Source organism: Amblyomma mixtum, chromosome 2, assembly GCF_055824585.1.
Source record: "Amblyomma mixtum isolate Tamu chromosome 2, ASM5582458v1, whole genome shotgun sequence".
Classification (NCBI taxonomy): domain Eukaryota; kingdom Metazoa; phylum Arthropoda; class Arachnida; order Ixodida; family Ixodidae; genus Amblyomma; species Amblyomma mixtum.
The window spans coordinates 215,180,990-215,207,427 of record NC_143013.1 but is presented as its reverse complement, the minus strand read 5'-3'; the positions used below and the strand labels follow the sequence as shown (position 1 = coordinate 215,207,427).

The following is a 26,438-nucleotide window of genomic DNA, read 5'->3' as shown; positions in this document are numbered from 1 at the left end:
TGCTAATATTATGCCCAGCGTCGCTGAGGAGCAATTCAGATCAGAGCTGCTGTGTTTTGCTATACGCCGATTCGACTAAAATTCATATTTAAGTCTATTCGTTGCTCCTCAAATTCATTTCGTGGAGTTACATCTTTTGCTTCCACAAGAGTGCAATTTTATGTTCGTATGCAGGCGGAGCATCATCATAGACCCACGAAAACGTTAAGAGAAATACGAGAGCTTCTCACCGGGAAGAGACGCAACTTCCATCTTATCCTCCATTATTGCAATTTCTGTACTGCGATGTCTCAAATGTCGAAGCGCTTTCTATAGGAACCAAGGGCAGGCTAGATGCTTGCAGCTAAGAACGTCGGCCATATTACGCGCAAATAGAAAAGTTTAGCCTAGGAAAGCAGAGAGTCTTTTGAAATTCGAGGCAGGAAAAACGACTAAAAGAAAGAAAGCGCGGCTTGATTGAGTGAAACTCGCTTTCTTGGCTTTCGTCAGCTCCCATTACCAGAATAACATCTTTACATCATAACGCTGTATAATGTATGCAAACTGCCTCCATATCATATGTCCGATGTTCACGCATCCGATTTCATCCATGGCTACGCGGCTGCTCCTGACGTCCTGAGACGATCATTCAATATTATGAAACGAGGCGACACTGAGTGTGGGGTTCACAGCACGAAATCACGGTGCATATAAAAAAAAATGTTACTAAAGAAAAGAAAAGCAGAATAATATCATCGCTTCCCATTATACAGAAAAACAACGCGCTTAAAATTGTTTCTGAGCTTCTGTGGAACAAGCAGCAAGAAAAAATTACAGCCTTCGTACTCAATCTCAGGTGTAAGAAATGTTCATGGTCTACGCATGCTCTGTCAAAAAAATGCTGCATTTTGAAAAATTGAGTTATTTAACATTTCATTTCTTATCTCTTCCACAATATTGCATTTTGACCGCAGTTGTTTTTACTGATCGAGGTTCAGAACATTACCTTTTACAGAAATGCCGAAATCCCCACCGGCACTTCCGATTATTTTGCCCTTGTTTTGGTACCCTCGTCCGAACGACAGCGCTAAAAGGCCACTTTCAGCGCAGGAATCACACGTTGCCATATTGAATGCAGGCGTTCCTACAGATTTTTTTTTTACTTACATGTCTTGTGTATCTTCGCATAAGCAGCTCGCAGGCAGAGTTCAAAGCTCGAGCTGTAACCTGCGCAGCCTTAGTACCATTGCGCCACTTCCCGCGAAGCGTACAAATGTACCATTACCTTAACTCGTCGATTCCAACGTCAAATGAACACGTATGTGTATGCTTGCCAAGTTAGTCAAAACTTACCGATTTCGAAACAAAACAAAAGAAAGTGAAACTGAATAAAAAATGGTCAAATTCGATGTGGCGTCCGGTAATATTTTTTAAATTTCCTTTTTGACAGCGCTATGCAGACATAACCGCTCGTGACCGCGAACAGGAACTCAAAGTACGCGACTATTACGAAGCGCGCATAGACTTATGTAATGAGCTTGTCCTGTCTACCTCGTTTCTTTTGTGTCGTGTCTTTTGCGCAAAAAAACCCAGAATGCCTAGGCACCAACTAGCCTGCAAAAACATACTCGCAAGTTATGTAATGCTGTCACGATATTAGCCCGGTAGCGCTAAGGAGCCCAAGTCGCAGAAAAGACGGTGTCGTCGCCGGCGTCATCGTAGGTGTTGTTGGCCATGAGGGAAAAATCCACAAAAATGCCAAGAGAAGCAACCTAGGCCGGCCACTTTGGTCACGTGACCTTGTGGCGACAGCACAACCTGCCCAACGGACTGTGAGCAGATTAACCACAGTGGCAGGTGGCAGTTGATTAGTCACTCGGGAAGAGCAACCTGGGTCGCGCAAGCCCCACCGGTGGCCGCACCTGCCATCGCAGGTGCATCGCTTAACCGAAGCACCACTGCGCCAAGAGAGATGTGAGGACTCCCAGGGATATATGAATGAAAATTAGAGAATGACTTAGATATATTGGCATTAACTCATTAACGATACCGCGTCATAGAGTCAAGGCGGAAGTTAAGTGTTCCCTCAAATTTCTCTTCGCGGATTTGTTAAAAAAAATCGGCCCCGTGGTCCGTGCTAGAAATAGATTGGTGCTAGCACCCTTGAAGCAGGGATTTCTGAAAAACAAACTATAGAGGTTTTAGGAATGACACCGGGACAGTATCTCACCGGTCATCTGGAGCAAGCAGAACTACCACTCATTCGCACTCGTCTGGCAGAAAACGTCCTACGATAACAATAGTTTTGCACAGAGGGAAAGCCAGCGCCTGTATATTTGTCTTCTCCATCGTTCTCGTCTTTCGCGCTACTTTTCCCTCGATGCGAGTGAACCAACATGGCCAGGAAACGCTTCGCACACTGGCCTTGTAAGCTTCTGAAGAAAAGTGTTCACTGGGCTGTGCGGCTTCTGAAACAAAGCCATGAGTGACAAATTTTGGAAAAAAGAATTTCAATAAAAACCTTCTCTTATGCGCAGAAAGGAGCGTGCAAAATTTTAGATGTGAACGCGACTGCGACCGTTCTTGAGTTCCGAGAGCGAATAGTGCTTCGGGACGTAATTACGCGACGCCAGCAGCCAGTCTTATCTCTTTTCTTCATAGAGTGCGAAGTATTCGAAATATACGCTCATGTCAACTGCACCCTCAAATTCTTTGAGTGCTCCGGCTTTTTTCAAAGCACGTACAATCACTCTTGCACGAGCACTGCCATGAAAAGAACTGTGCCAATGGCGCATCCATTGCTTCACCACGATGTAAAAGGTAGCCTTTCGCAGGCCAGGAAAATTATATAAACCACTAAGTTTGCCACTTGAACCAGTCTACCAGCTAATGTTACCACTTAGCTTTTTGCGGCGGGAATGCACTTCGAAGATACAAACCCCTAAAAAAGAGCTCCTCAAGCAGTGTTTGCCTCGCAGCATCTACGCTATTTCCGCACTGCTATGAAAGGAATAACCTCCAAACAATATGCGGCGTGAGAGCCCCAACAAGTGTAATTTTCAAAGCAACGCAAAGCGACCTACCCCGAGAAAAGAATTTCTTGAAACTGCAATTTGTTTACTGCTCCGTAGTACTTATAGCGCGTGAATATAGGTGTTTTCCCTCCAATGCAGCGCAGCAGTCTTCGTTGTGCAGATCAGCGATACATTAACGCTTGTGTAAATGGCAATTTTTATTGTCCTCGGGTAGATAGTCCACAATAAAGTCCCGCATCCAGAACTGCAAAAGGCACTGACTTAACATTTCAGGCTGCCTTATGCGTACTGCGCCACCATGCATTGCTACAGCGTCTGTACCTCTTCTCGTTTTCTGTTACTATGAAATTAGAAAAGCAAAATAAGCAACCATAAACACGTATACCAAGCGTTCCACTTTGAAAGAGATTAGTTTTATGTGTTCGGCGTAAAAACAAGAAAAAATTGCTTCAACATCGATATATCAACAGCTGACACCGGGACAAAACTTTAGTCATCGTACAGCCTCTACTGCACCGTTAACGGCCAAATTTTCAAAGAAACAACCGAGGAGCGATTTCCCGGAAGGAAGCCAAGTGGTGTCCCCAGAGTAAAGCTTTCAGCTCACTTGCATCCGCTCAATACACCAGCGACGGCGCAGCAATAGCAAGAAAGACCCCGTCTGATGATCGGAACCAGCCGAGCGCATAGACGGGACGGCTCGTTTGGTTTGCAGGCGGGGAAAAATTGCAAGCGTTTCTTGTTTGCTCTGCGATGTGCAGCGCCGCATCAGAGGGCGGCGGAAGAAAGGCGTCCCGAGATACGGCCGGCTTCGCTCCATGGGCTGTTCAGCTCTTCCCGGGAGCCCGCCGTTGTCTCCTGCATGACCGATGGGGGTTTATCTGTAAGGAGAAGGGCAGCGGCTTTTTTGGAACGGCTCCGAGAAGGAGTATTCTAAGCAGAGTGTAGTGACGTTCTCAGCAAAGGCGTAAAGGCAGCAGGGTCTGGAAGAAAAGAACCAACCGTTTCCTTCTTTGTTTTTTCAAGCAACCAACCCACAGTAGTAGTTAAGTGTTCGTGAAAGTTTTTCCGATAACGTCCGCTGCGTCACAGTTATATCCAGGCAGTAACTTGCTTCGGAAAACCGGCTAAAAAATTAGAAAAAAAGGAAACGGTGACAGCGGGCGTACACGACTAGTCGCGCGACTCCTAATGAATAGATAGATACATCAATCTGAAACTTGTCGTCCTTTCCCAAGTTACCTCATGGATATAAAAGAAGCAGAGTTTCGGCATTTGGCCCCTACGTCTGTCAAAATAAACAAAATCCGCTTTGATAGTGCGCAGACAAGGCGTTGTGTCTCCTCTCTCTTTAGGATGCTGTTAGCGATGCGCATACTTCGCGGGCCTTTGGTTGAATGCATGATTAATTAGTGGCGTTAACATGACGGGAGTGCTGTTAGTTGCTTAGAAGGGCACCAGACCGATTGCAAATAAAATGCAACCGACATCTCGAATTTTGTCTTTCGAATAAATTTTATCGTGTTCATTATCAAGCTGTCCGAAGGAACAGACGGAGGACACACGCACACAGTACAGCCGTGTGTGTGTTGTCTGTCCCTGTGTGTTTACTCTGCCCTCACTCTTTCGTGCAGTTTGACAATGAACGAAATGCACCAACTAGCCCGCCAGAAGACGCGTTTTATAGTTGCTATAGGAATGCGTCAGTGTGTCGTCGATAGGGAAGAAAGTATAAAGCGGAAGTATTGAGCCTCAGAAGAAATCATAACTTAAAGTTCCATTTATTTTAGAAACACATGAAGCAATGAACGCTAGAGTGAATTCTAAAATACTAGAAGCAAGGAAAATAAGTAAAAGAAATGCTGGTCAATATTTGTTAAAAGCAGAATAAACTTTTCACCACTCTACGTCTTAAGTGGATGTCACACTGGTCGACAGCAACTGAGGAAAATTGATCATGGCATGATAATTAATGATCCGGCATCAATCCTCAGATTCTGCCTCTGTGTGCGCATTTTTCGGTACATTCCAGGATGAGGACTATGAGAACGGAAAGCGCTTGAAGAAACTGGCTCAAGCGGCCCTCTAGTGACACGTAGGAACGACGACATGACGTGCTCCTACCGCCAAGCGATCAGCAACAAGATTTTTTCCTATCAGCTTCCATTATTCCAGCGCAGGGTAAGTACGTATATAGTAGACAGCTCTGCCCTGCAGTTATTTTTCACGTTGCATGTATGCGTGGATATGCATGAGGGCTTGCACGTACTCGTCTGTAGAAGCGATATCTGCCTTACCACGCTGTTTTTTGCAGTCACTGACAGTGCATAAGACGCTGAACTAGCAAGCCTGATGCGCAAATGTTCCCCAGGTCTGTGAGGGTAAGATTGCCTTTCTATTACACTAAACTGATTCCCAAGCAAAAAATTATTCTTTCACCGGCAGTGCTTTGCGTATTCCAATCAGAGTAAGAGGCCGAGTAATCTCACGTCCTGTCAAACTTGCCGCCCCTCAAAACGAGGTTTTCTGCAAAAGATAACTTACTTCAAAAGTAACTGATCACTTATAGAGACAGCTGACCTCAAGACATGCAGCCACAACGGTCCATAGGGTAAACAAAAGGAGCGTGAGCACATCGCTCTGTTAGTGGTTTACGGCTTCTCTATTCGGTCACCATGATGCAGTATAACAACCGCCTGTGCATAGGAAGGAAGGGTGAAAGCTTTCACTAAACCATATCGCCATCCAAAGCAACAGTAAAGACATACTGCAGTGGACAACGGCTGCCGCGGAGACGTCTCCTGCAAAATATTTCATTTCTTCGCATTAATGTGCATACTGCATGTCTGTTATAGTGCATAATTATTTCATTTGTTTTGATGGTACAGTATAGACAAGTTCTTTCAAAACTGCACTGCTTCTTACGCGCCCTATTTATATCAAGCCGACATGAGTGTGCTTCACAGGCCTATTCAGCAGTGTTATTCTTTTTATTTCGATCAGAAATTTCATAATCATTCCAGAACCACATGACCCATTCCTTTCGCTGCTTTGCTACAGTTTAGTATTTTGGAAGCGCTCAAAGGCAATCACTTTTGTTTGTACGCTGCTGTACTGTCCTCATGGGACCTGCATGCCTAAGATGGAAAATGAGCTGACGGCAAGAAAGTCAGCAGCAATTATTGCCTTAGGAGTGACGCATGTCAAGTGTGGAGAAGTGTGGTATACGAAAGCGTGATTGGGAAAAATTCGTCTCATATACTGGCACAGTGCTACAGGGAGCTGTAATGTGAACGCGAACATCTTATCAGCAGTAAACTAAATGCATTTGGGGGATAAACACATTTTTCCGTTTTTACTTAGTTTCCTCGCAGACGTATAATAACAGTAAGCAATTTTAAACTGAAGTGCAAAAATAACTACATAATTCGGTCTCTTGTACAAATTTTGTGTTAATTTTACATTCGGGTCACTGGTTAACCCACACATAGAGTAAGACTGGCTCATTAGTATGTCCACTAAAGGCCTAACTGAACAAACACTTTTCCCGCTGAGAAGATGTCAATAGAGCGTCATCCCGCCAACTAGTAATTGTTCTGACTGTTCTGTAGAGGACTTTGCAGAAGCGCGTGGGGTTGAAATCCTATCAGTTGCATTGATTTACTGTGCTGCGTTCTCCCGATGCACCCGAAACAAGGGCTATTTTGTTGGAGCCCGTGCCTACGGAAAATGCGTCCGATGCATAGTCATTGTGAGTGCTTTTGCACCAACGTCACACTTTTGCCGCAATACTGCTGACCTGAGAGATGTCAACGATCTAGCTGAATTGGAACTACAACTGCACTTGTGCCTTCTTATAAGGGATCGGTAGTGTACGCGGGGTCATCGGAACGCGGCTGGGGGCGCTCAAAGCGGAGCGTCTCCTTTCTCGGAACGCGGCCGCTCGCGAATGCGGCGGGAAGTACGGGTGTCCCGCGCCCCGCGGTACCGAGTCGCGCACGTGTTGGCACGCGCACGTGCTGTCACGAATGTGTATTTGTGTTTGTTTTTATTTTTATTTTGTGGTGGAGAGGGTGATTTACCCTACGGTAGTTGGAGGGCTGGACATGCTCTCGATTAGCCAATCATATGAAGAGTGCAGAGTGATTTGGTGGTACCAAATGTGGGCCGGGCCTTGAGGTCTTTAAAACCGGGCTTCGGCGCCAGAATAAGGGTTCTGAGCTAAGGTGAGATGCTATGCATCTTCGGCTACGCCGAGTAGAGGCCTCCTCTAGTGTTAGCCAGTTCCACCTTATTTGTTGTTTTGTATCTTTTTGCCCTTTAATTTGTCTCGAGTGCCTGAACTTGTATATGATGTAAATATCTGTACATAAATCTTTAACTTTACCTTGATCCCCGCGTCTCATCGCAAGACCGTCTCTGACAGGGCACCCCTGGTGCGAAGGAACGCTTCAGTCTTCAAGTTATGCAAACCGCGTCTGGCGGGGCACCTCTGGTGCGAGGAAGATAGAGAACCTGAAATTTACTCTTCTTTTAAAAGCCTCTTCAGCTCTACTTCCCTTTTACTGCACATGTGTGCCTCTCATTTCTTGTTGCTATGCTGGTTTGGTGTTGCTGCCTCTTTTTTTTTTGTACATACGTAGTTATGGTAAGCACTATCTGAGACGGAGGTGCCCAGCATGCGCAGTCGCTGGCTGAAATGCATCACTGTGTCGCCAGTGTCACCTAGTGGCACAATAATGCCGAGCCCATTCCGAGTGCCAAGTGGTCGTTGCGTGGAAGCGTCTCCTCTCGTTTCCTTCGGATTGGTGCCAGAAGCAACCCACACGATGAGTTGTGAACCGATGTGTTTCCTGCGTATGCCACCAGCCCTGATAAGGCGTCGGCAACCTGCACTTCTTTTGCATTTTAGCAGCAGCTCGTCGCTATGGCTTCGCGCATCAAGCAAAGGACTCAAACTGCGTCCCGGGGAGATTTTCAGGCGACGGCCCCTCCTAGAAAGAATGGACATGCCGATACGAAAATATGTTGCCGCCAGCGATACATTTTTTGCGGGAGCTCGCGCCTCCTTGTCACTTCTGTCCCCGATAGTCCATCATTTCAATGCAATAGATATCATGATGAGCTAAACACAAACCATGGTTAGCTTAGTCTCTATAGTGACTTCCCCAGACTGGCAATAGTTCTGGGTTGCATCTCAAGACCAGAGGCCGTATTCTATAAGCCGCCCATTTTTCGTTGCCTGTTTTGGGTCCATTCGGTCTTCTGTCAGGGTCACTCAGATACCAGCGGCTTTGAAGCGTCTGTGGCAAACGACCAGGCGGTTGTCGACCGGACCTCATCATTGACTGCATTTCGCAACCAATGGCAGCCAGTGTTCAGGTCGGGTCGCCTGCGGTTCACAGAGCACGGCGATGCACCTCACTGTTGGCTGCATACTGCATCCAATGCCAAGGTCTAGTCGCCAACTACAAAATTACCGTGTCGCTTGCCCCATACACTTGAAAGCCGGAGGTATATCTGAGTGACCACTGACAGAGGACCGAGAGGAGGCAAAATGCACAACGGAAAATGGACAGCTTAAAGAACATGCCTCCAGGACGATTGCTTTCTTTTTACTGCGTTATCAGTATACTGCTGTGCAGCCAAGAAGCCGTGGTCTGCGTGTGTCTTTAAGCTTCGGCGCCCCTAGCGGATCGGATTGGATCAAGGCACTTTGCGAGCATCCTCCGCACCATGAAGGTGCCTGCTCTAGAGCATGTCTGGTGGGTGCCCGCCAGAGCACCCTCCGGTAGAAATGCATTGCCTGCTTCCGAGCCTTGACCTCCATCATCCAGGAAGCCTTTACCAACCACCCACATTCCACCACTCCCCGAACACGCCTCACCAGAAGCCGATAGATGGGAACGAAACAGCAACTGTGAAATCATATTCAATGCCGCAGTAGGAAGTCGATGATTGCAATTTTAAACGAAATCTGCAAGGCTACAACAAATACTGCTAGCGCAACTTCGTCAAATCACACACCGTACAATCACCTGTACATTTTCCAACTGCAGAGTTTAAGAGAAATGGGCTTGGTTTTTTTTCTAGCCGCACCGGAGCTCGAGTTGATGCTAGTGAATAAAGCACTCTGTTCTGGAAAAAACATTGCGAATTTTCTTCCATTCACTACTTAGAAACCACCAGTATTTTACCAACTTTACGCAATTTCTCAACATGATTTATATTTTACGTTCGTTTTAAAAGTTATTGTTCACTGAAAAGCAACGACATCAGGTGTAATGTTCTTCAAACGGGAAGAAAAGGACGGAATTATCCTGCCTATGCCGAAATGACAATCAATTCTGCATTTTTTTTTTGTCGTGTGCTGCCGCAGTAGTAGGTACTTTCTGGTCGCTGAAAACTCACATAATTTAGCGAAAACTCTGACAAGGCTATAGTCGCAAGAGCTAAATATGACAACTATTTGCACTCTCTTTACGGTATCTTACTGTTTTCATAGCACTTGCACCTTGCTAGATCCTCGCCACTCACGTTGATTAGTTATTGCCTTCTAGCTTGCACAGTTACCCATTAACCACCAGGATTGAACGAGAGTTTGCGTTACTCAAAAAGTGTTGGTTATTGCGTGCACCTGTGCTACCAGCAAGATATTGTGGAGCCACTTGAGATGAAAATGCCGGCAATGGCTTCAACTTGGGCATTTTTTTGTCTGTCAAAGATTGGATATAATAGTTAACACCCGATATCAATTATAAAAAATGAGATTTGGCAACGGAGCATGCATATTTTTGCAGGAATTGTTGCTAGACAAAGCTACTAAAATGCCACATCACGCTAGGAAAATGACCCTGCACTGGCAGAATGCATCGCTTGCGTGGTGACTCAGCAAAACAAACTGGATAGAGGCCCCCACTTTCCCTACCATTAACTTTTCTCTTCTGGATTCCTTTTCCGTACGTTACAGCTCCCACGTGCCCACAGACCGAACGCTCGACGTGCAGTGACCGAAGCTGCGCCCCCGTCCGCAGATCCCACCCACAGCGAATCAATGAGCACGCCCAGCCTCCCATTGCCGTCTACTCAGACCTCTACCACTCCCCTACTTTTCACAATGCAAGGGAAAATCCTGTCCCGCTGTGTCCAGCTGGGGATGCGTGAGGAGAAGAAAAAAGAAGAAAGAACGGGACCCCTACTTGGGGGGGGGGGGGGGGGGGCTCTGCTCCATGTGCCCCATGTGTGCACGAGCTCCCTGCCCTGTTGAGACGTTTCTTGTCGCAAATGGTTTTTTTTTTATTTAACGTTTCTGGTCGCCTTTCCTGGTGCGGAAAAGTAGGTCTGTGCTCACTGACTGACCAAGCGGTGTCACATCGCTTGCTGCATACGGAGCCCCCCCCCCCCCTTCCACGATCACACTAAGTGAACATTGTGCAACTCAGTGGGGTCGCAGGGGCGGCGCAGTTTCGCACTTATACACGTCCAGCATTCATGGACAAAATTTTTGAATATGCAACTTGGCGGACGCTTGAAAACGGCGCCATTTCACGTTTCTGCTCTACTCCCTGCACGATCTGGTCGTTTGTATGGCTATGTTCAGTGAAGAACCTCTATAGTAACAATGCACTTAACAAACACAAAAATAAACAAATAGCGGGAGCAATAGTTAAGAGGTCTTTCGCTTAAAGCGGCACCACGCTAACTGAAAGGAGCGTATCCTTAAAAAGAACGGGCGTTGGGATGAAATCAAAGCTGACTAATAGGACGAACCAGGTCATTTCTTCTCATTGCTGTGATCGTCAGAGGGGCGTGGACAAAAGCAAAGAACAAAACGTGTGGGTCGCGACGCTGAAGCCGGCTTACTACTCCCGGTCCATACGGAGCCGTCACAAAACACGGGGGGTGCAAGCGCGGGATGTTGGGCCTGGTGGCAAGAGCGCGCTGAAGTCAATTTCACGTGTGGGAGGTTCCGCTTCGATAACGGGCGCCCGGGATCGGTGCAGTAAATTCCACGTTTAATTTGTCCTGCGCGACCAGCCTCGGTAAAGGGCACTTGATGTTGTGGGCTATTCGTGTGAGGCAACTTTTTCTCGCATGAGTTAGAAGACGCCATTGCGGTCTGTTTCCTTCTTCCCTGTGGTTGATTCTACGAGATCAAACTATCTGAATACTTCATTTTTTTTCGTTAGTTTATATATTATGCGCAAACTGTTCAGCAGGGCAAAACTGCATTTCATTTTGTTAAAAAGCTACTATTTTGGATGAAAAATTTGTTAACGACATCATGGCAAAGGCAATGTTGGCGCGCGCTCTCCTATTTCGCAAATTTGTAATGACGTAAGAATCGAGAAAATCAAGCCATGATGGATATATTTTCTGTACTAAAAGTGCACTTGAGAAAGAATATGTGAGGCTTATCATGAAAACACATCTCGAAAACGCCTTAAGTCTGAAATAATTCAATACTGAATTTTTTTTTATCAGGGTCTGTAAGCCATAGCTTCAAGTTCGCACGATAGATCGCAGTCGAAGTGTTTATACAGTGTACCAACTTTCATTGCTTAGCAAAATAGGGAAACACAAGAAACATTACCCTGAGTCTCGCATTTTTGAGTGAAGTGTGGTCTTTTTCAATAATCAATGGAAAAGAAACTTGTTCCTTAACTTTTTTTTTAAGTTCTGAAATAAGGCGTTAGAAGCAGACAAAAAATAATCAAAGAAAATATGTTGGATCACATTGTTTCCAACAAAGTTATCGAAGGTGCAACCTGTAGCTTGTCTAGCACCGGCAGGATAGAAGCACCAAAATTGCCTTCGGATTCTCTAAAATTTCCCCAGATGCGAAGACTGAGACGTTTTCGATCAAGAGAGAGCATACCCAATTACATTTAAATGCACAAACAGGGATCTGTGGCATCAGCATGATTCGGTGTAGCCGCTGTCGCCGGCTGGAGCTAACAGTTTGGGTGCGGCCCCTGGGAACGCATGTAAACAGAAATCAAGGAAATTTCCGTGGTTTTCCATTTTCACAGTGCACTCATGAGGCTGTTTTTCATTAAAAAATGCTGACTACAGCCTTTAGCAAAATGTGGAAGCTTAAAATGTGATTTAGAAGCCAATGCGTTATTTCTAAAACACCTGAATATATTCTTGTCAGAGATGTTTTACAAATTCACTTTCATTCTAGGCTCTTATCACCATTTTTGAACGAAGGAGAATCTCACTTACTCATTTTGGAGTCTCTGTGATAACCAATAATTGGAGGGAGGACACAGTTAAGCTCAGCCTTATGTGTATAACGAGGTAGCGTAATGGGTTAATTCATATATATATGCAGAAGGTCATTCTCTATTTGCCTTCATGAATCTGTGGGAGTCCTCAAATCTCTCCTGACGCAGTGGTGTAACGCTTAAGCGATGCGCCAGTATCCTGCGATGGCAGGTGCTCCCAGCGGTGGGCGTCCCAGCGTCGGGGGCGCCGAGTGACCAATCATTAATTTAACTGCTACATGCAACGGTGGGCAGTTTGCTCACTATCTGGTGACAAGTTGTGATGGCGCCGAATGGTCACGTGACCCAGATGGCAAAAGTTCCTGCTACGTTTCTCTCTGGGGACCACCTACTAGAGCCACGCCCGTGATTTTTCGCTCACAACGTCGCCGTTAACAACGCCGACGTCGGATTTTCTGGAGAAGAGAGGCTTTAACGCTTTTGCGTTAAAATAGCAAAAACGTTTAGGGAATGCATGCTCCACCATCGCTATAACAGGCTTAAACCAATAGAAAAATGAAGAGGGGTAAAGAAAGATACCCAAGTATTGCTTTAAATAAACACGAATTGGAAAGAAAAATGAGCCACGGTATGCCTGCAGCAGACCGACAAAGGGAGAACCTGGGAACATTCACGGCATCATAGGTGCACTGTGAAGCCAGAAAATTACATAAAAAAATTATCTTTGGATGCATTTATATGTACCGCACCCTCAACTGTTGCCTGTACCTAATGATAGCTACGCCACTGAGCCCTGCTTATGTCACACATCGCTGTTTGCTGATACAAATGCTCTCACTTGATCGAAAAGGTCTCAGTCTGCGCCACTAGGGAAGATTTAGAGCAGCGCAAGGCGAATTTGCTGCTTCCCTCCTGCAGATGCTAGAGAAGCTACAGGTTCGAGCTTAGATGACATGGTTAGAAACAATATAATGCAGCACGTTGTCTCAGATTTTTACCCTTCTTCTAGACACTTACTTGAGAAAATTTAAAAAAATTTAGGGATGAAGTTTTTTTTTACTTTTGTTTCTGGAAAAAATAGTATATTAAAAAATGTGAGATTTAGCTCAAAGTTTTTTTGTATTGCCCTTTTTTACACAACAACAGAAGTCGATACACTTGTTTAGTACTTAGAGGCCTATTTGTCCTGCGGACGTGAAGGCGATGTACCTTGTAGTAGCGAAGAAAAAAAATTGTTGAGTACAGCCTCATTTCGGACTTGTGCATTATCTAGGTTTTTCTAGGAAGTGATAACTTGCTCAAAACTACGGAAATTTGGATGACATATTCTTTCTCGGTTGTACGTCGGTTGTCCTGTGTTTTTCGTGTTCCTTGTGTCGTTGTTCCGTAGCGCTGTTGTGAATCTGTTTAGTACGTTAAGTAGGAAAAATGTTACCACCAGGCTTGAATACCTCGTTTCTTAAGTCATTACAAATCTGCGAAACAGCACAGGGTGCAATAACACTGCCTCTGCAACGACGTCTTTGATAATTTTTTCTCCCCAAATATTAGCGTTTTCACAAAATCAAATGCACAGTTGCCCTGCTGAATAATTTTTGCATATTATATCAATAATTAAGTATAAAAATTTGAATGCTTAGGCTGTTTGATCCCTCGTGTAATCACCCATCAATTAAGGACTGAAAAAACAACATGAGTTCAGGCAGATCGTTACAGTGCAACCTTCGTGGAAACGAGCCGAGATTTCAGCCTGGCTGCGCTCCATCCTATCCAAAGTTCGTCCTCGCGGCACATCGATCAGTTCCTGAATTAATTGCAGTCCCTCGCTGGCTTATACCTGGGGCAGATACAGCTACTACCGGGTGTAATTAAAACGCGAACAAAGCTCGGCGGTATTTCTCGAATCTGTCGCCCGATATCGATTTTAACCCGGCTAATCAATTAACACTTCGCATAATTTTTCGCTTTCAAGCACGAACTCTCTTTGTTTTTCAGTATAACTGAGAACAGAACCATGTAAGATTGTGTCTAGGTCGCAAAGGGTGCCTGCGTTTGATTTCGCTGCACCGATTTACTGTTTTCATTTCTTATCAGTCCTCTTTTTTTGTGTCGCTGAAAGTTTATTCAATATAAGGCAGAATATTGAGTGTGTTTTTTCGAGCCCGAGCAACGATGCAGGCTGTGAGGGAATATCAGAGAGTCCTTCCTTATTAATCTCCATCGTCCGCGGTTTTTTCGAAAGTTCGTGGCACTTTTCGAGTTATCAGATGCATTGAGTGGACTACGCAACCCTTAACTCCGCAGGCATGCCACACAAACCTTACGCAAGAACAAGCACAGGTTACACAAGGACATACCAAACTAAAATAAATTACTATTGTCATGTTTCTGACAAATACTGCAGTAATTATGAAGCGATGATGCACGATAGGAATGCAGTGATGTCGTCAGTCGGAAGCCCTTCTCGCAGCGTTTATTTGCAAGTCAGTGTTAATGCTGTGTCTGTGAGGTCATGGCGGAGCCACTCACGTTCACACATAAAGCATCCGTAGCCAAACGGCTAGTTCCGGCATTGCTTTTGATATCGGTTCATGGCTCGTTCGCATTTCACTTTCCACCGAGGCCTCTTTATACCTGCTTGTGAGGAATTTTCAGGGGTACTATGGAAAATGTGGTTAAGGAAAGTAACCTGAGCGTATGCGCGGTAAACGTTACCGAAAATCGGCTGAGGGATCGGCCACTGAAGGCGAAGGGGTGTACAGAGGATATAATTTTAGGAGCTAAATTCAGTGCGACCTAAAAAATAATCACTTAAGGGACAGTTGGGGATAACAGTTAAGGGAGAATACAATAGTAATCGTCGATTCCCTGATGACATCGTCTTGCTGAGTCCATCTGAGGGTGAATTTCAAAGCCTTATCAATAACAGACGTGCAAAGCAGAACAGTGGACCTCAAAATTAGTATGCAGAAGTATAAAGTAATGTTCAGCAGTATCGGAATGGAACACTACAGTGTACAAGTAGTAGTGAGGCTTTGCTAGTTACGGGGAGTAAATCTAGTTAGAGCAAGTAGTTACCACACATGCGAACCAAGAGAGTGCAATAACCAGAATGGGGTGGACGGCATTTGGCAGGCGCTCTCCGATCATGAATGACAGTATAGCGATGCCCTTCGAGAGAAAAGTGTATAGCATCTTTATCTTACTACTACTCACCAATAGAGCAGGAACGTGGAGGCTAACGAAGCGGCTTCAACTTAAATTGAAGGCAACGGAGCAAGCTGTAGAAAGTAAAATGATGGGCGTAACGTTAGGAGAAACGAAAAAGGCAGAGTGTGTTAGGCAAACAACGCGCGTGAATGACATAGTAGTCGAAATGAAGAGGAAGAAATGGGCTTGCGCAGGGCATACAATGCGAAGATAAGATAACCGTTGGTTGTTCAGGGTAGCGGACTAGATTTCCAAAGAACGCAGTCGCAGAGGGCGGCAAAAAGCTAGGCGCGCGCATGGTATTAAGAAGTTTGCGGGGATAAGTTGGCCACAAATCACACAGGACAGGGTTAATCGGAAAGATTGGGAGGGGCCTTTATCCTGCAGTGGGCGTAGTCAGGCTGATGATGAAAAATTATTGTATTGAAAAGACAGGTAAATTCCAAGCTAGTACTTGTTATGGCCGAGAAAAGGATTTAAAAAAGAAAATAAATACGGAAAAAGATATGAGCTTGTGTTATCAAGAATTTCCGGCAACTCCAGGATAGAGCGATGGCTCGTGGCCTATATATGCGGTTTCTCTGGGAGGAGTAGCATTTTTAATGGGTTGCATTGGAACTCTACTCGTGAAATAAAAAAAGGCGGTGTCAAATGCTTCCACGGTGGCACCAGCTGTCACGAGCGGAACGTCTCAGGTGACGGCACTGTGGAGCAGGTAATATGTGCAACAAACTATCTCATTTATACAGGTTGAAAAAACAGGATACTCATATCGCTACCGCCAGACACCTGATAACCAACTTCTAACAATTACTTCCTTAGTAAACAGTTAAATACAAGCGAGGTAAAATCAGTACTGCTGCCTGAATTTTTGAACAGAAGAAGGAAGTGATAACTTGAACGTCGGATGTCATACTTAGTAGTTATTCGCGGTGTTTTTAAAGTCGCCTTGCACTGGCAGTATCGACTGGTTGACTTGTACAGGATATCCTCCTTATTTTGTATGTAATTAGTTTTTCTAAATTGGCATATTTTGTTAGTTTAACAGGAAGGAAGTTAACAGTCACCGAAACTGAATAACCTAGAAGAGTGCTTGTCTTTTTTAAAAGTACGGTGTTGATGAATGAGAAATAATAGCATAAATGCTTCATCGCTGAAAGATAACTTGTGAGAAAATAGAAGAAACAACAACCACATGCAACCGGTTGGATCCGAACCCACGACCTAACAATATCGCGTCCGGTGCTCTATCAACCAAGCTACGGTGGCGGCTGTCCAGTCTTCTAAATTGGGGGGTATTTATGCGGCACGTAGCCTACCCTTGAGGGTGTTCGTCAGCGCTACCCTCGTTCATACCTTAGAAATAGCCGCCGCGGTGGCTCAGTGGCTATGGTGCTCGGCTGCTGTCCCGAAAGACGCGGGTTCGATCCCGGCCGCGGCGGTTGAATTTCTTTGGAGGAGAAATTCGAGGCCCGTGTACTGTGCGATGTCAGTGCACGTTAAAGAACCCCAGGTGGTCGAAATTTCCGGAGCCCTCCACTACGGCGTCTCTCATAGCCTTAGTAGCTTTGGGACGTTAAACCCCATAAACCAACCAACCAACCTTAGAAATACCCCAGATAGCACTTGATGCGAGAATTGCCGTTATATTTTTTCTCTCCACCTGCGTAGGAACGTATCGTCTGGAGCAATTTCCAGCTCTAAATCTCATCCCATTGCCTTAAATAACCCCCGCCATATGCACGTGCTTTTTCTATAAGGTAGAAGAAGAGCAAGAAGAAGAGAGAGCAGTGCCCAAAACAGCGTCGCCAGGTAAGTTGCCCACTTATTCTCCAAATTTTATGGCACACATGCCAAGCATGCATTTACACAAGAACAAGGTATTTTGGCTGCTACGTGGCCACTCTTTGCGCTGGAATTCATCTTCTGTGACCGACCATTAAATAGGAAATCAAAGTAGTGACGTTCGGTTGGTAGCCCTAACATGCTAGTTTACTTAAATTACCGTATTACAAGAAGCGGTGCCGTCACCAACGCATTGCTGTAAGTGCAGCATGTTCTTATTATCATTGGTGGACGTAACTCTCCTTTGTTTTGCCCCGCCGCGGTGGCTCAGTGCTTACGGCGCTCGTCTGCTGACCGAAAGACGCGGGTTCCATCCCGGCTGCGCGGCTGAATTTCGATGGAGGCGAAATTCTTGAGGCCCGTGTATTGTGCGATGTCAGTGCACGTTAAAGAACCCCAGGTGGTCGAAATTTCCGAAGCACTTCACTACGGCGTCTCTCATGGCCCGAGTCGCTTTGGGACGTTAATCCACAACAAATCAAACCTTTTTTGTTTTCCCCTCCAGGCTGCTGCAGCATGTCTCGGAACACGTCCAGGTTCAGCGGCCTTTCTGGTGCGTACATGACATTACTGTGACTGTCACAAACGTTTAAAACGCTAGAAGAAAAAGCTTCCAGCCGCTAGAATCCAGAAACTGCCACCGAAAGCGATCGCCTGTTCTGTTTTACAACAGAATACTACCTTAGCATTGGAGATTAAGTAGAATGCATTCAAGAAACGAAAAATTAGGAAACACCATGGACCCGCTACACCGCACTAAACCAACCCTTCTTGATATAAAATACATCGCCTTTTTTTTTTAACATGACGTCCCACTTGTGCGTCATGCAGAAGTTCCGAAGTCTGGACTCCACAATCAGCAGTTGAGCGAGAGAGGGAGAAAGGAGTTGAGAGAAAGACGAAATTGACTTCAGGCATACCGATGTGAACTGCGTGCACAAAGTAAGGGCCTACTCTCGCAAGGAAATGATTGTTAAAACCTCGCTTTATTCGGGGACAACGGGGTTCCAGCTTATGTCATCTGGCCTGAGGGAACAATGTTACGCTGCCCTCCTCGTAAAAGTAATCTGCCGCCGCACCCCAGATGCGGAGGTACGGCCAGAGTTTCAAGAAGCCTCAATTCAAACTTAAAAACACGAAAAAACTATCAGGCTCTTGGAAACATGGCGTCGGGCTACTAGCTACGAGTTGCGTGTGAATGATCGCACAATGTAATTATCAGTTAAGAAATTGATATGTTCTGTAAATTGGTGAAGATAAACATACGCTTAGTTTTTGTTTGCTGGTTTCCTTATCTTTCCCAAGGCGCCTTCAGTAGCATGCGCTTCTTAAAATGCACCTGGTTGTTTATTTCCATGCTTTCTGGCGCACTTTACGGCATTCCTTTCTGTCATATTTATCATCAAAACCTATGCACAGTGCATCGCACACAATGCTTTTTTTTTTTAAGTAGACTTCATTAACCACGCAGCGCTGTCGATTGGAAGCGCGCGGCGGAGGCGACAGCGGCAGCAGACGGAGGAGCCCGAGCTGAGCTTCGGCGACCTCATCCCCGCACTTCCATCGAGCGACGCCGAAAGGTGGGGTATAAACACCGCGGTTGACGCAGGTGATGCAGTTTCGTGGAGTCGACAACCTAGGTGTTAAAATACAAAGAGCAAATTTTTTACTACGGTCCGCTTTCAACAGCAAGCTATAGTGAAGACAATGGTTGTTGTAACGTAAATAGACAGAAGGACAACAGAATGGGTCAAGGAAGAAACTTGAGTTATTTGTATCATTGCTGAAATGAAAAATAAGAAATTAGCATAGGCACGGAGTGCTCTGGGGACAGCAGATGAAAAATGGTCGCTTAGAGCAACGTAATGGATGCCGAAGTATAGCAAACACAGCAACGAGTGACAGAGTCGGGTGAGCTGATAAGATTAAGAAATATTCGGGTATACGTTGGCGGCAGCTGGCATGAGACGATGTTTGGAAAACAGTGGGAGAGGCCTTTGACTGGCAGGGGACATATAGCTGAGGTGATGATTATTAGGTACATTATCACGCTTTTCCTTTCTATTCCTGTCAGATCGCTGCGATCGCGCAGCTGTAAATGGTTTGATAGATCGGTCAGTAGTGATTTCTGGAGGGGCTTTTTCAACCGCCTACTCCACTATTTGGTTTGTAGCGCCTCATGGCAAGAGCCGCCGTATTCGACTTCGCATGTAATGAATCTCGATAGGATCAAACGCAAACCGACATGAAAAGAGAGGACCTTCACGCGGAAGTACTTAAAATTGTGCTGAAAGTCATAAGAGCCTTTAGAAAAAATAAAAGCTCGATTTGAGCAGGCTGGTTAATTAGAAGATACAGATAAAAACAGCGCAACTAAGCAAGGAGAAGGAAGACACACGGAAAACAGGATGAATTAGTCAAGGTTCACACCTATTGGCACAGCCACGTAAAATTAGATAACTTTCCGTGAGGTTCCCACCTAATGGCATAGCGAAGTAAATCAGATGACTTTACAGCGGCGACCAGCTCGGTATTTTAAAGCAAGAAACAAAAAAGCCATGGGAAGCTTCCGCCAGGCATTCGTCGCCATAATTTCGAGCAAAAGGCTTGGCCTTTTTGTTCTTCTTGTTTACTGTTCTTTTCTCATTCTTATATCGCGGTTATACATCAGAACGATGCGGCCTTTACTGCTTTAGGTGGACCTTCAAAAGGTACCTCATCTTATCGGCGTCGGTCGCAGCTGTCCTCAGCCTTCTGACGGTGTCAGTGAGCGTCACCACCGTCGTCGTGAAGAAGTCCGGTAAGACTACATTTCACACCCCTATTGGAATTGCTCTCATTACTGAGTCTCCAATGTAATCTTCATTCGCAGAACTGATGCTACTTGCGACCCCTTCCCCCATATCGCTGCATATTTAATCCTTTGATTAATGTATATTGTTCGAGAATTCGTTTTGTTTCGTCATTTAACTTTTATCATTTTCTCTTGCTCTAAGAACCTAATGATACCTTTGTTGAAGCTACCGTACAGAGAGGAACAGCTGCAGACACAGTCAACTGGATGATCGAAACAGCCGTTCGATGAGCCCATTGCGGTCTCGCCACACAGCCCTGCCATCGCAGTTTTCGAACCATAAGCGCTGAAGTTCCCCAAAAAGAATCCAATCGTTGATTACGTCACTATTTTAAATGCTAGTGCAGAAACGCTTGGCACGCTTTACCTACAGCCTATATAGATTTGAATCCTTGAATATCGCCAAATTCTCAAAAAGTGCTGCAGTTGCTCTTTAAGTGGGATGAACCGTCGTCTTCGAATGCCCTTTGCTAGGAGGGACTTATGACATATCACAAAGAAGGCCATAGATTCTAAGTGACGAGCACTGAAGAGTGAAGTTCACAGTAGCAATGATTATGGGGCTGGCGGATCCTAAACAGATGTTTCAGTGCGTGTCATTTTTGGTGAAAATTTGAACAAAATACGCTATTGTTTTGTACGATAAAAATACCAAAATGTCCTTTCTTGTTGCGTGAAAGGAATCAAAAACACACTACAAAAAACATAAAGGTAATTTTTGGACGATTATCTACAGAGAGGTATAAAGATTCTCAACGATAATGGTGAACACCTATTCAGTTGTTTATTTTATTATTCTAGATAAGTTTTCTTCTAAAACAGCAGCCACATATACGTTACCGGGAAAAATGTTCAGGACTGCAACAAGTATGTAAAAAAAAATATGCAGCAAGTCAAGATAAGACAATATAGGGATGCAGCTCTCTCATAATATTTGTATTATTTGGAGAAAAAAAGCCCATAAATGTGCCTCAAAATACATGAGCAGTTAGAACCTAGCTTGTGCCATGGATCGTAAAGCCGTGTAGAGCAGTTTTGAAGATTTTTTTAAAACAAGGAAGCCCCGGAGACTGTATACGACAAGGCTGATGTTTTTAACTTTGCCCTGTTCGTTATCAGAGTTCTATGTGGCTGGACGGCCAAGATCTAATCCTACAGACCGGTCTAAAATTATTTTAACAAGCGCTAATGACGAACCTGTTCCTGACAATGAATGCTCCACTGTATTAAATGATGTCTTCTCCAGCCACTTCACGAAATCCCTGCCAAACGACTTACCTTATTGTTGCGCCCATAATTATCTGCCAATGTATCCTGTTATCGTCAACCCGGATGGAATCGCCAAAATCATTGACGGCCTGAAACCATTTTCAGCCGCCGGCATCGACTGTATTACCTCAAAATTTCTGAAAAGCACTAAGACATATTCCTCCATTATTCTTTCTAAATTATTTCAGCAGTCTCTAGAAAATAGCGCGATGCCGGCCGACTGGAAGATAGGGAAGGTGATTCCAGTACATAAATCCGGAAACAAGCACTCACCTTACAACTACCGGCCTATTTCAATCACCAGCATCCCCTGTAAGATCCTAGAACACGTTCTTTTTTCACATATAGCAAATTTCTTAGAGTCAAACTCGTTTTTTCATCATGCACAACACGGTTTTCGTAAGTCATATTCATGTGAAACGCAACTTGTTCTCTTTACTCATAAATTGCATGCAATTCTTGATCATCGTTCCACTGCAGATTGCATATTTTTAGATTTCGCCAAGGCTTTTGATAAAGTTTGTCACCGGCTTTTGCTACTAAAACTGCGCATGATAGGGCTCGATACTGACGTACTAAAATGGCTAGAGTGCTTTTTAACAGACCGTCAGCAGTTTGTAGCAACTAATGGAACTAACTCACATTTACACCCCGTTCTTTCTGGCGTTCCTCAAGGTACCGTGCTTGGGCCCTTACTCTTCTTAATATTCATTAATGACCTGCCTGATTCTGTTACATCATCAATTCACTTATTTGCAGATGACTGCGTCCTTTTCCGTGAAATAATAACCGACGATGACGTACGCGCAATTCAAACTGACATTAACAACATCTCTTCTTGGTGCAAAGCATGGCAAATGACGCTAAACGTTAACAAGTGCAAATTCCTGCGCGTATCAAGGTCATCTAGCAACTCACCTACGTATCACCTTAACAATGTAGCTCTCGAATCAGTAGCGTCATACAAGTACCTTGGCATTCATATCGCTTCTAACCTTAGCTGGAACAGTCATGTCGAATTCATTGTCAACAAAGCTAACCGCATGCTAGGCTACTTAAAACGGAACTTTCGCTCGGCCCCTTCTAGTACCAAGCTTCTCTTTTACAAAACGTTAGTTCGTTCGCAACTTGAATACGCATCTTCAGTTTGGGACCCGGGCACTACTGATCTCATTAACCAGCTAGAAATGATTCAAAATAATGCAGCTCGTTTCATCTTCTCTAATTATCACCGCACCGCTAGTGTATCCTCAATGAAATCTAATCTCAATCTGCTACCCCTCACATTTCGTCGAAAGCATGCACGGTTATGCCTCTTTCATAAGATATTTTACCATGATGACTTACACGATAAATTGCTCATTCCGCCTTCATATGTATCATCACGCATTGACCACGCTCACAAGGTTGGCATAAATTCATGCAACACTAAATGTTTCTCCGATTCTTTCATACCCCACACATCTAAAGACTGGAACCGCCTTCCCTCTTCCGTTGCAACAATTGAAAATTTTTTTTTATTTCAGTCTGCCGTGCGCAATATAGACCATGCGAGTTCTTCTTAACATTGTATAAAACCTACCTCTTTCCTGTGTGTTCATATATTATTTAATTTCACCACTGTGTACACTCAAACGATTTTCATTGTGTTATATTAAGTGTTATGGGACTTTGTTTAGATCATTTTTAACCAAAATTAACTGTCACTTACAGTATTACTTGTATGTTTTTGTTGCTGTGCATATCTTTTGTTTGTTTATTGATTAAAACCCACTCCCCTCTGTAATGTTTATACCCTGAGGGTAACAATAAATAAAAAAAAATAAAAAAATAAAAAAAATTACCTCCCTTCATTTTTTTACGTGGACAGCGAGATTTCATGCAGTGGATTCAACATAATACCCTGGTGGCACAATTCCAGTTTGCTGATTCACGTGACGTCAGACGTAACTGAGATTCTTTCTTCAAGAGCGACACATTTATGATGTCCTTGGTATGCTGCTTACTCTCGGCTTCCGTTCAGTTGACGTCTAATTTCTGCTCACTTCCAGCATTTAGGACTGTGCACGCCCTAGCGGAAGAGAAACCAGGTAAGCCGGCGTGGTGTAAAGAGTAAGTGCAATGAAAGGCTAAACGGGGAGGCATTGTCTCATTTGAGAGACGTTGCAAGTTGTTTGGATCAATTATCTTCATACCTCAGATGTATATTTATTGTCACACAGTGTCTGAAGATTTTAAAAATATCTTGCTAATGCTGTAGAGTAACGTTTTCAAAATTTAAACTATAAGTTGAAAACAGATGAAATGTTGCCCTCAGGTTGAATTTCAATTGACTGCTAGTCCGTCACTCCATTCCCCTAGCGACGCAGTTTTACTGAGAAAGTTCGAGAACGGCTTTCGCGCATAGCAGTCTCTGTTTTTGCCACATGTTGGCCACTTTGCGGCAAATCGTTATTCCACGCAATGACGTCGACATTTTCATCGCTTAACAACCAGGTAAGCAGTTCCAATAGCGGTCGTGGTATTGCATTCCGTAGCGGGCGAGCAACATAAACTCCCGCGTGCTGAGGGATGACAGCGTACGTTAAAGCCTAGTTCATCGATGTTTATTAATAGAGTGCCCTCCGCTATTACGACTCCCTCTTTCGCCGTATTTCACCCATTACCTTTTTCCTTTCCGCTCGGCGCGGTTCAGGTGCTAACTGTGCTTGACATAAACGCTACGCTTTCCTTCTTCTCACAGCCACCCCGCGAACGTACCACGAAGCTTTGCCGTGGCATTCACGCCGCTATGTTTTTCGCCCTAAATACAGTCCAAGATTCGACGAAGGAGCTGTGACCTGCGCATGATTTCAATCAAAGCCGTGACGCCGGACGGGATTGTGTACAGTGGGGAGAAAGCAAGGCTGCGCTTGGCCATCGTGTAATGTTTCTTGCGGCGATGAACCAAACGCACATAAATCAATTCTGGTTCAGCCTGACAGGTTTGAGCGCTCAGTTCTTTGGTGCTACATCGCATAGAAGCTGGCGTTACTTCTAACCGGTGGGTGTTGAAACAGGAGGTTGTGATGCGCAGAAGACGCTGATATGTGTTGTTTATGTAGATATGAACCATTAAGAGGGACTTACTTCGGAACAGAGGCATAGGGTGCGCCTATACTGGTGTTTCTCGTACGGCCTGTTTTACTCTGCTTTGGGTGCACATGATCAATTCGGTGATATAGACAGCATACTATAACTAATTTCTCGCGCACAGAACATTTGACAAAACTCATGGTGCGCTAATTATCTGGTGCCCGTTCATTGGCGGAAGGCGCGCCATATTCCCATTCACAAATTATCTTGCTCTCACCTTGAGTGACGAGGTCACGATTTAAGAAGCTTAATATATTAGTGTCTCAGTATTGGTTCTAGTTCCGACGCTGACAGCGTTACCTTATCCAACTGATTCAAGAAGCCATCAAAAGACATGATGAATTGGCGTTGCAAAGCTCGTTTACACGCTCGAGCGGAAGTCCAGCCTTAGCTTGGCTGAGTTCCGTAGAGGTGTACTGTACGGCTTGTGAGTCGCGCTCGCAATTTGTGGCCCCCATCCAGCATCAACACGATACCATGAACACGTGATCAAAATTTATCTTTTTTCTGCCTGCGTATATGTCTGCAGGGAAAGTGAGCGTCCAGCAAATAGAGGAAAATAAATGAGGACTAGGAGAAATTTGTCGTGAAACTGAGTGCGCATCACGAGGAAGCGAAATGAGCCGCCACGTCTCGTTCCGGTTCATTTACTTTTGGACAGAAGCCCTATAATCCCACCCATGACAAAACAAAGCAACAGCTGGGATAGCTCGCACCAAGCTTCTCCTAGAAGTGTGCACTCATGCTCACAAAAGTAAGCTTGCTACGTCACAAATCATTACTGCTAGTTTTTCTTTCGGCGGCGCGTTTATGTCATGCAAACCAAACGTATATTGACGTCACATCCGCGGCTTGCCGTCATCAATGAAACGATACGGCACTACACACAATATCACTTGTTGCGTAACCGTTTAATAAATGTAATAACAAATCCAACGTATACGGAGTGCACCTGAATGGTGACCAGGACAAAATCCAGTACTTTGTTTTTCATGCATGAACATTCTTCCTGTGTTGAGGAGACTGTCACAAAGACATAAAAAAGCACTGCACCATACTGCGCTCGCAGAAACTGGGAATCAGTAGAATAAGCAGTTCTGTTCCGTTGACAAGTTGCTGAACCTGTTCCTGTCCTGTTCACATGCTCGCAAATACTTTGAGCCGCATACGTACTGAGAAAGAATAGAAAGGTGAGCCTATGCCGACGGTCATGTCCTACCCTTTGCTGGGTTTGTCGGGTTAGAAACATTTGCTGCAATAGATATAAAAAAAAACTGCATGCCTGAGTAAGAGGTCCCCTTGAATTTTCGCTTGTTTTTTTCGCAGAACAACAGCAACGAGTGAAGAGTGCTTTCTCCTGCTCGTCTAACGCTTGCGTCAGAGAAGATATGTAACAGACTGCACTAAAGACGATTGAACAGACACTGTCGCTTAAGTACTGTTGGACGCAACTAATATATCCAACAGGAGAAAGTAACAGTTCAAAACCAAAGAATGCACGAAAATCACCTTATTTTAGGTAAAAAGAGGCCATGGCGTGATGTAGAACTACAAAGGTAGACACAAAGCTGCTGCGAAGTGCACTATGGCAGATGTACCTCATAGATTAGTGACGCTGCCCGCGTACGATTGAGAGAAAAATATATAGTCCTCTTTTTGTGCGAAAGAAGTTTACAAAAGACTTCCGTGATAACAAAAATGGCAGCCGGCTAAGGTGCGGAGTTGAGATTTTTTAAATTTCAAGGATACTGAAAGCGCAGCTGGCGCAGGCTAGGGCTAATTGTCTATCACAGACGGACAGGCACTTCACCTCTAATGGGCGTAGACGGGCTACCAGGACGTGGTGCTGTTCTTAGTGACAGCAACATGTGGTCACGTGGG

At 44.7% G+C, this 26,438-nt stretch overlaps 1 protein-coding gene across 1 annotated transcript; it reads left to right on the top strand.

Annotated features, from left to right (window-relative positions):
• The first annotated feature begins 17,815 nt into the window (after nucleotides 1-17,815).
• Nucleotides 17,816-25,951, top strand: LOC149362532 (uncharacterized). The gene is made up of 4 exons (XM_089568324.1): nucleotides 17,816-17,852; nucleotides 18,771-18,879; nucleotides 19,996-20,099; nucleotides 25,884-25,951. Exons 1-4 carry the CDS (start codon nucleotides 17,816-17,818, stop codon nucleotides 25,949-25,951), a joined length of 318 nt encoding a protein of 105 aa, XP_089424450.1.
• Nucleotides 25,952-26,438: the final 487 nt, after the last annotated feature.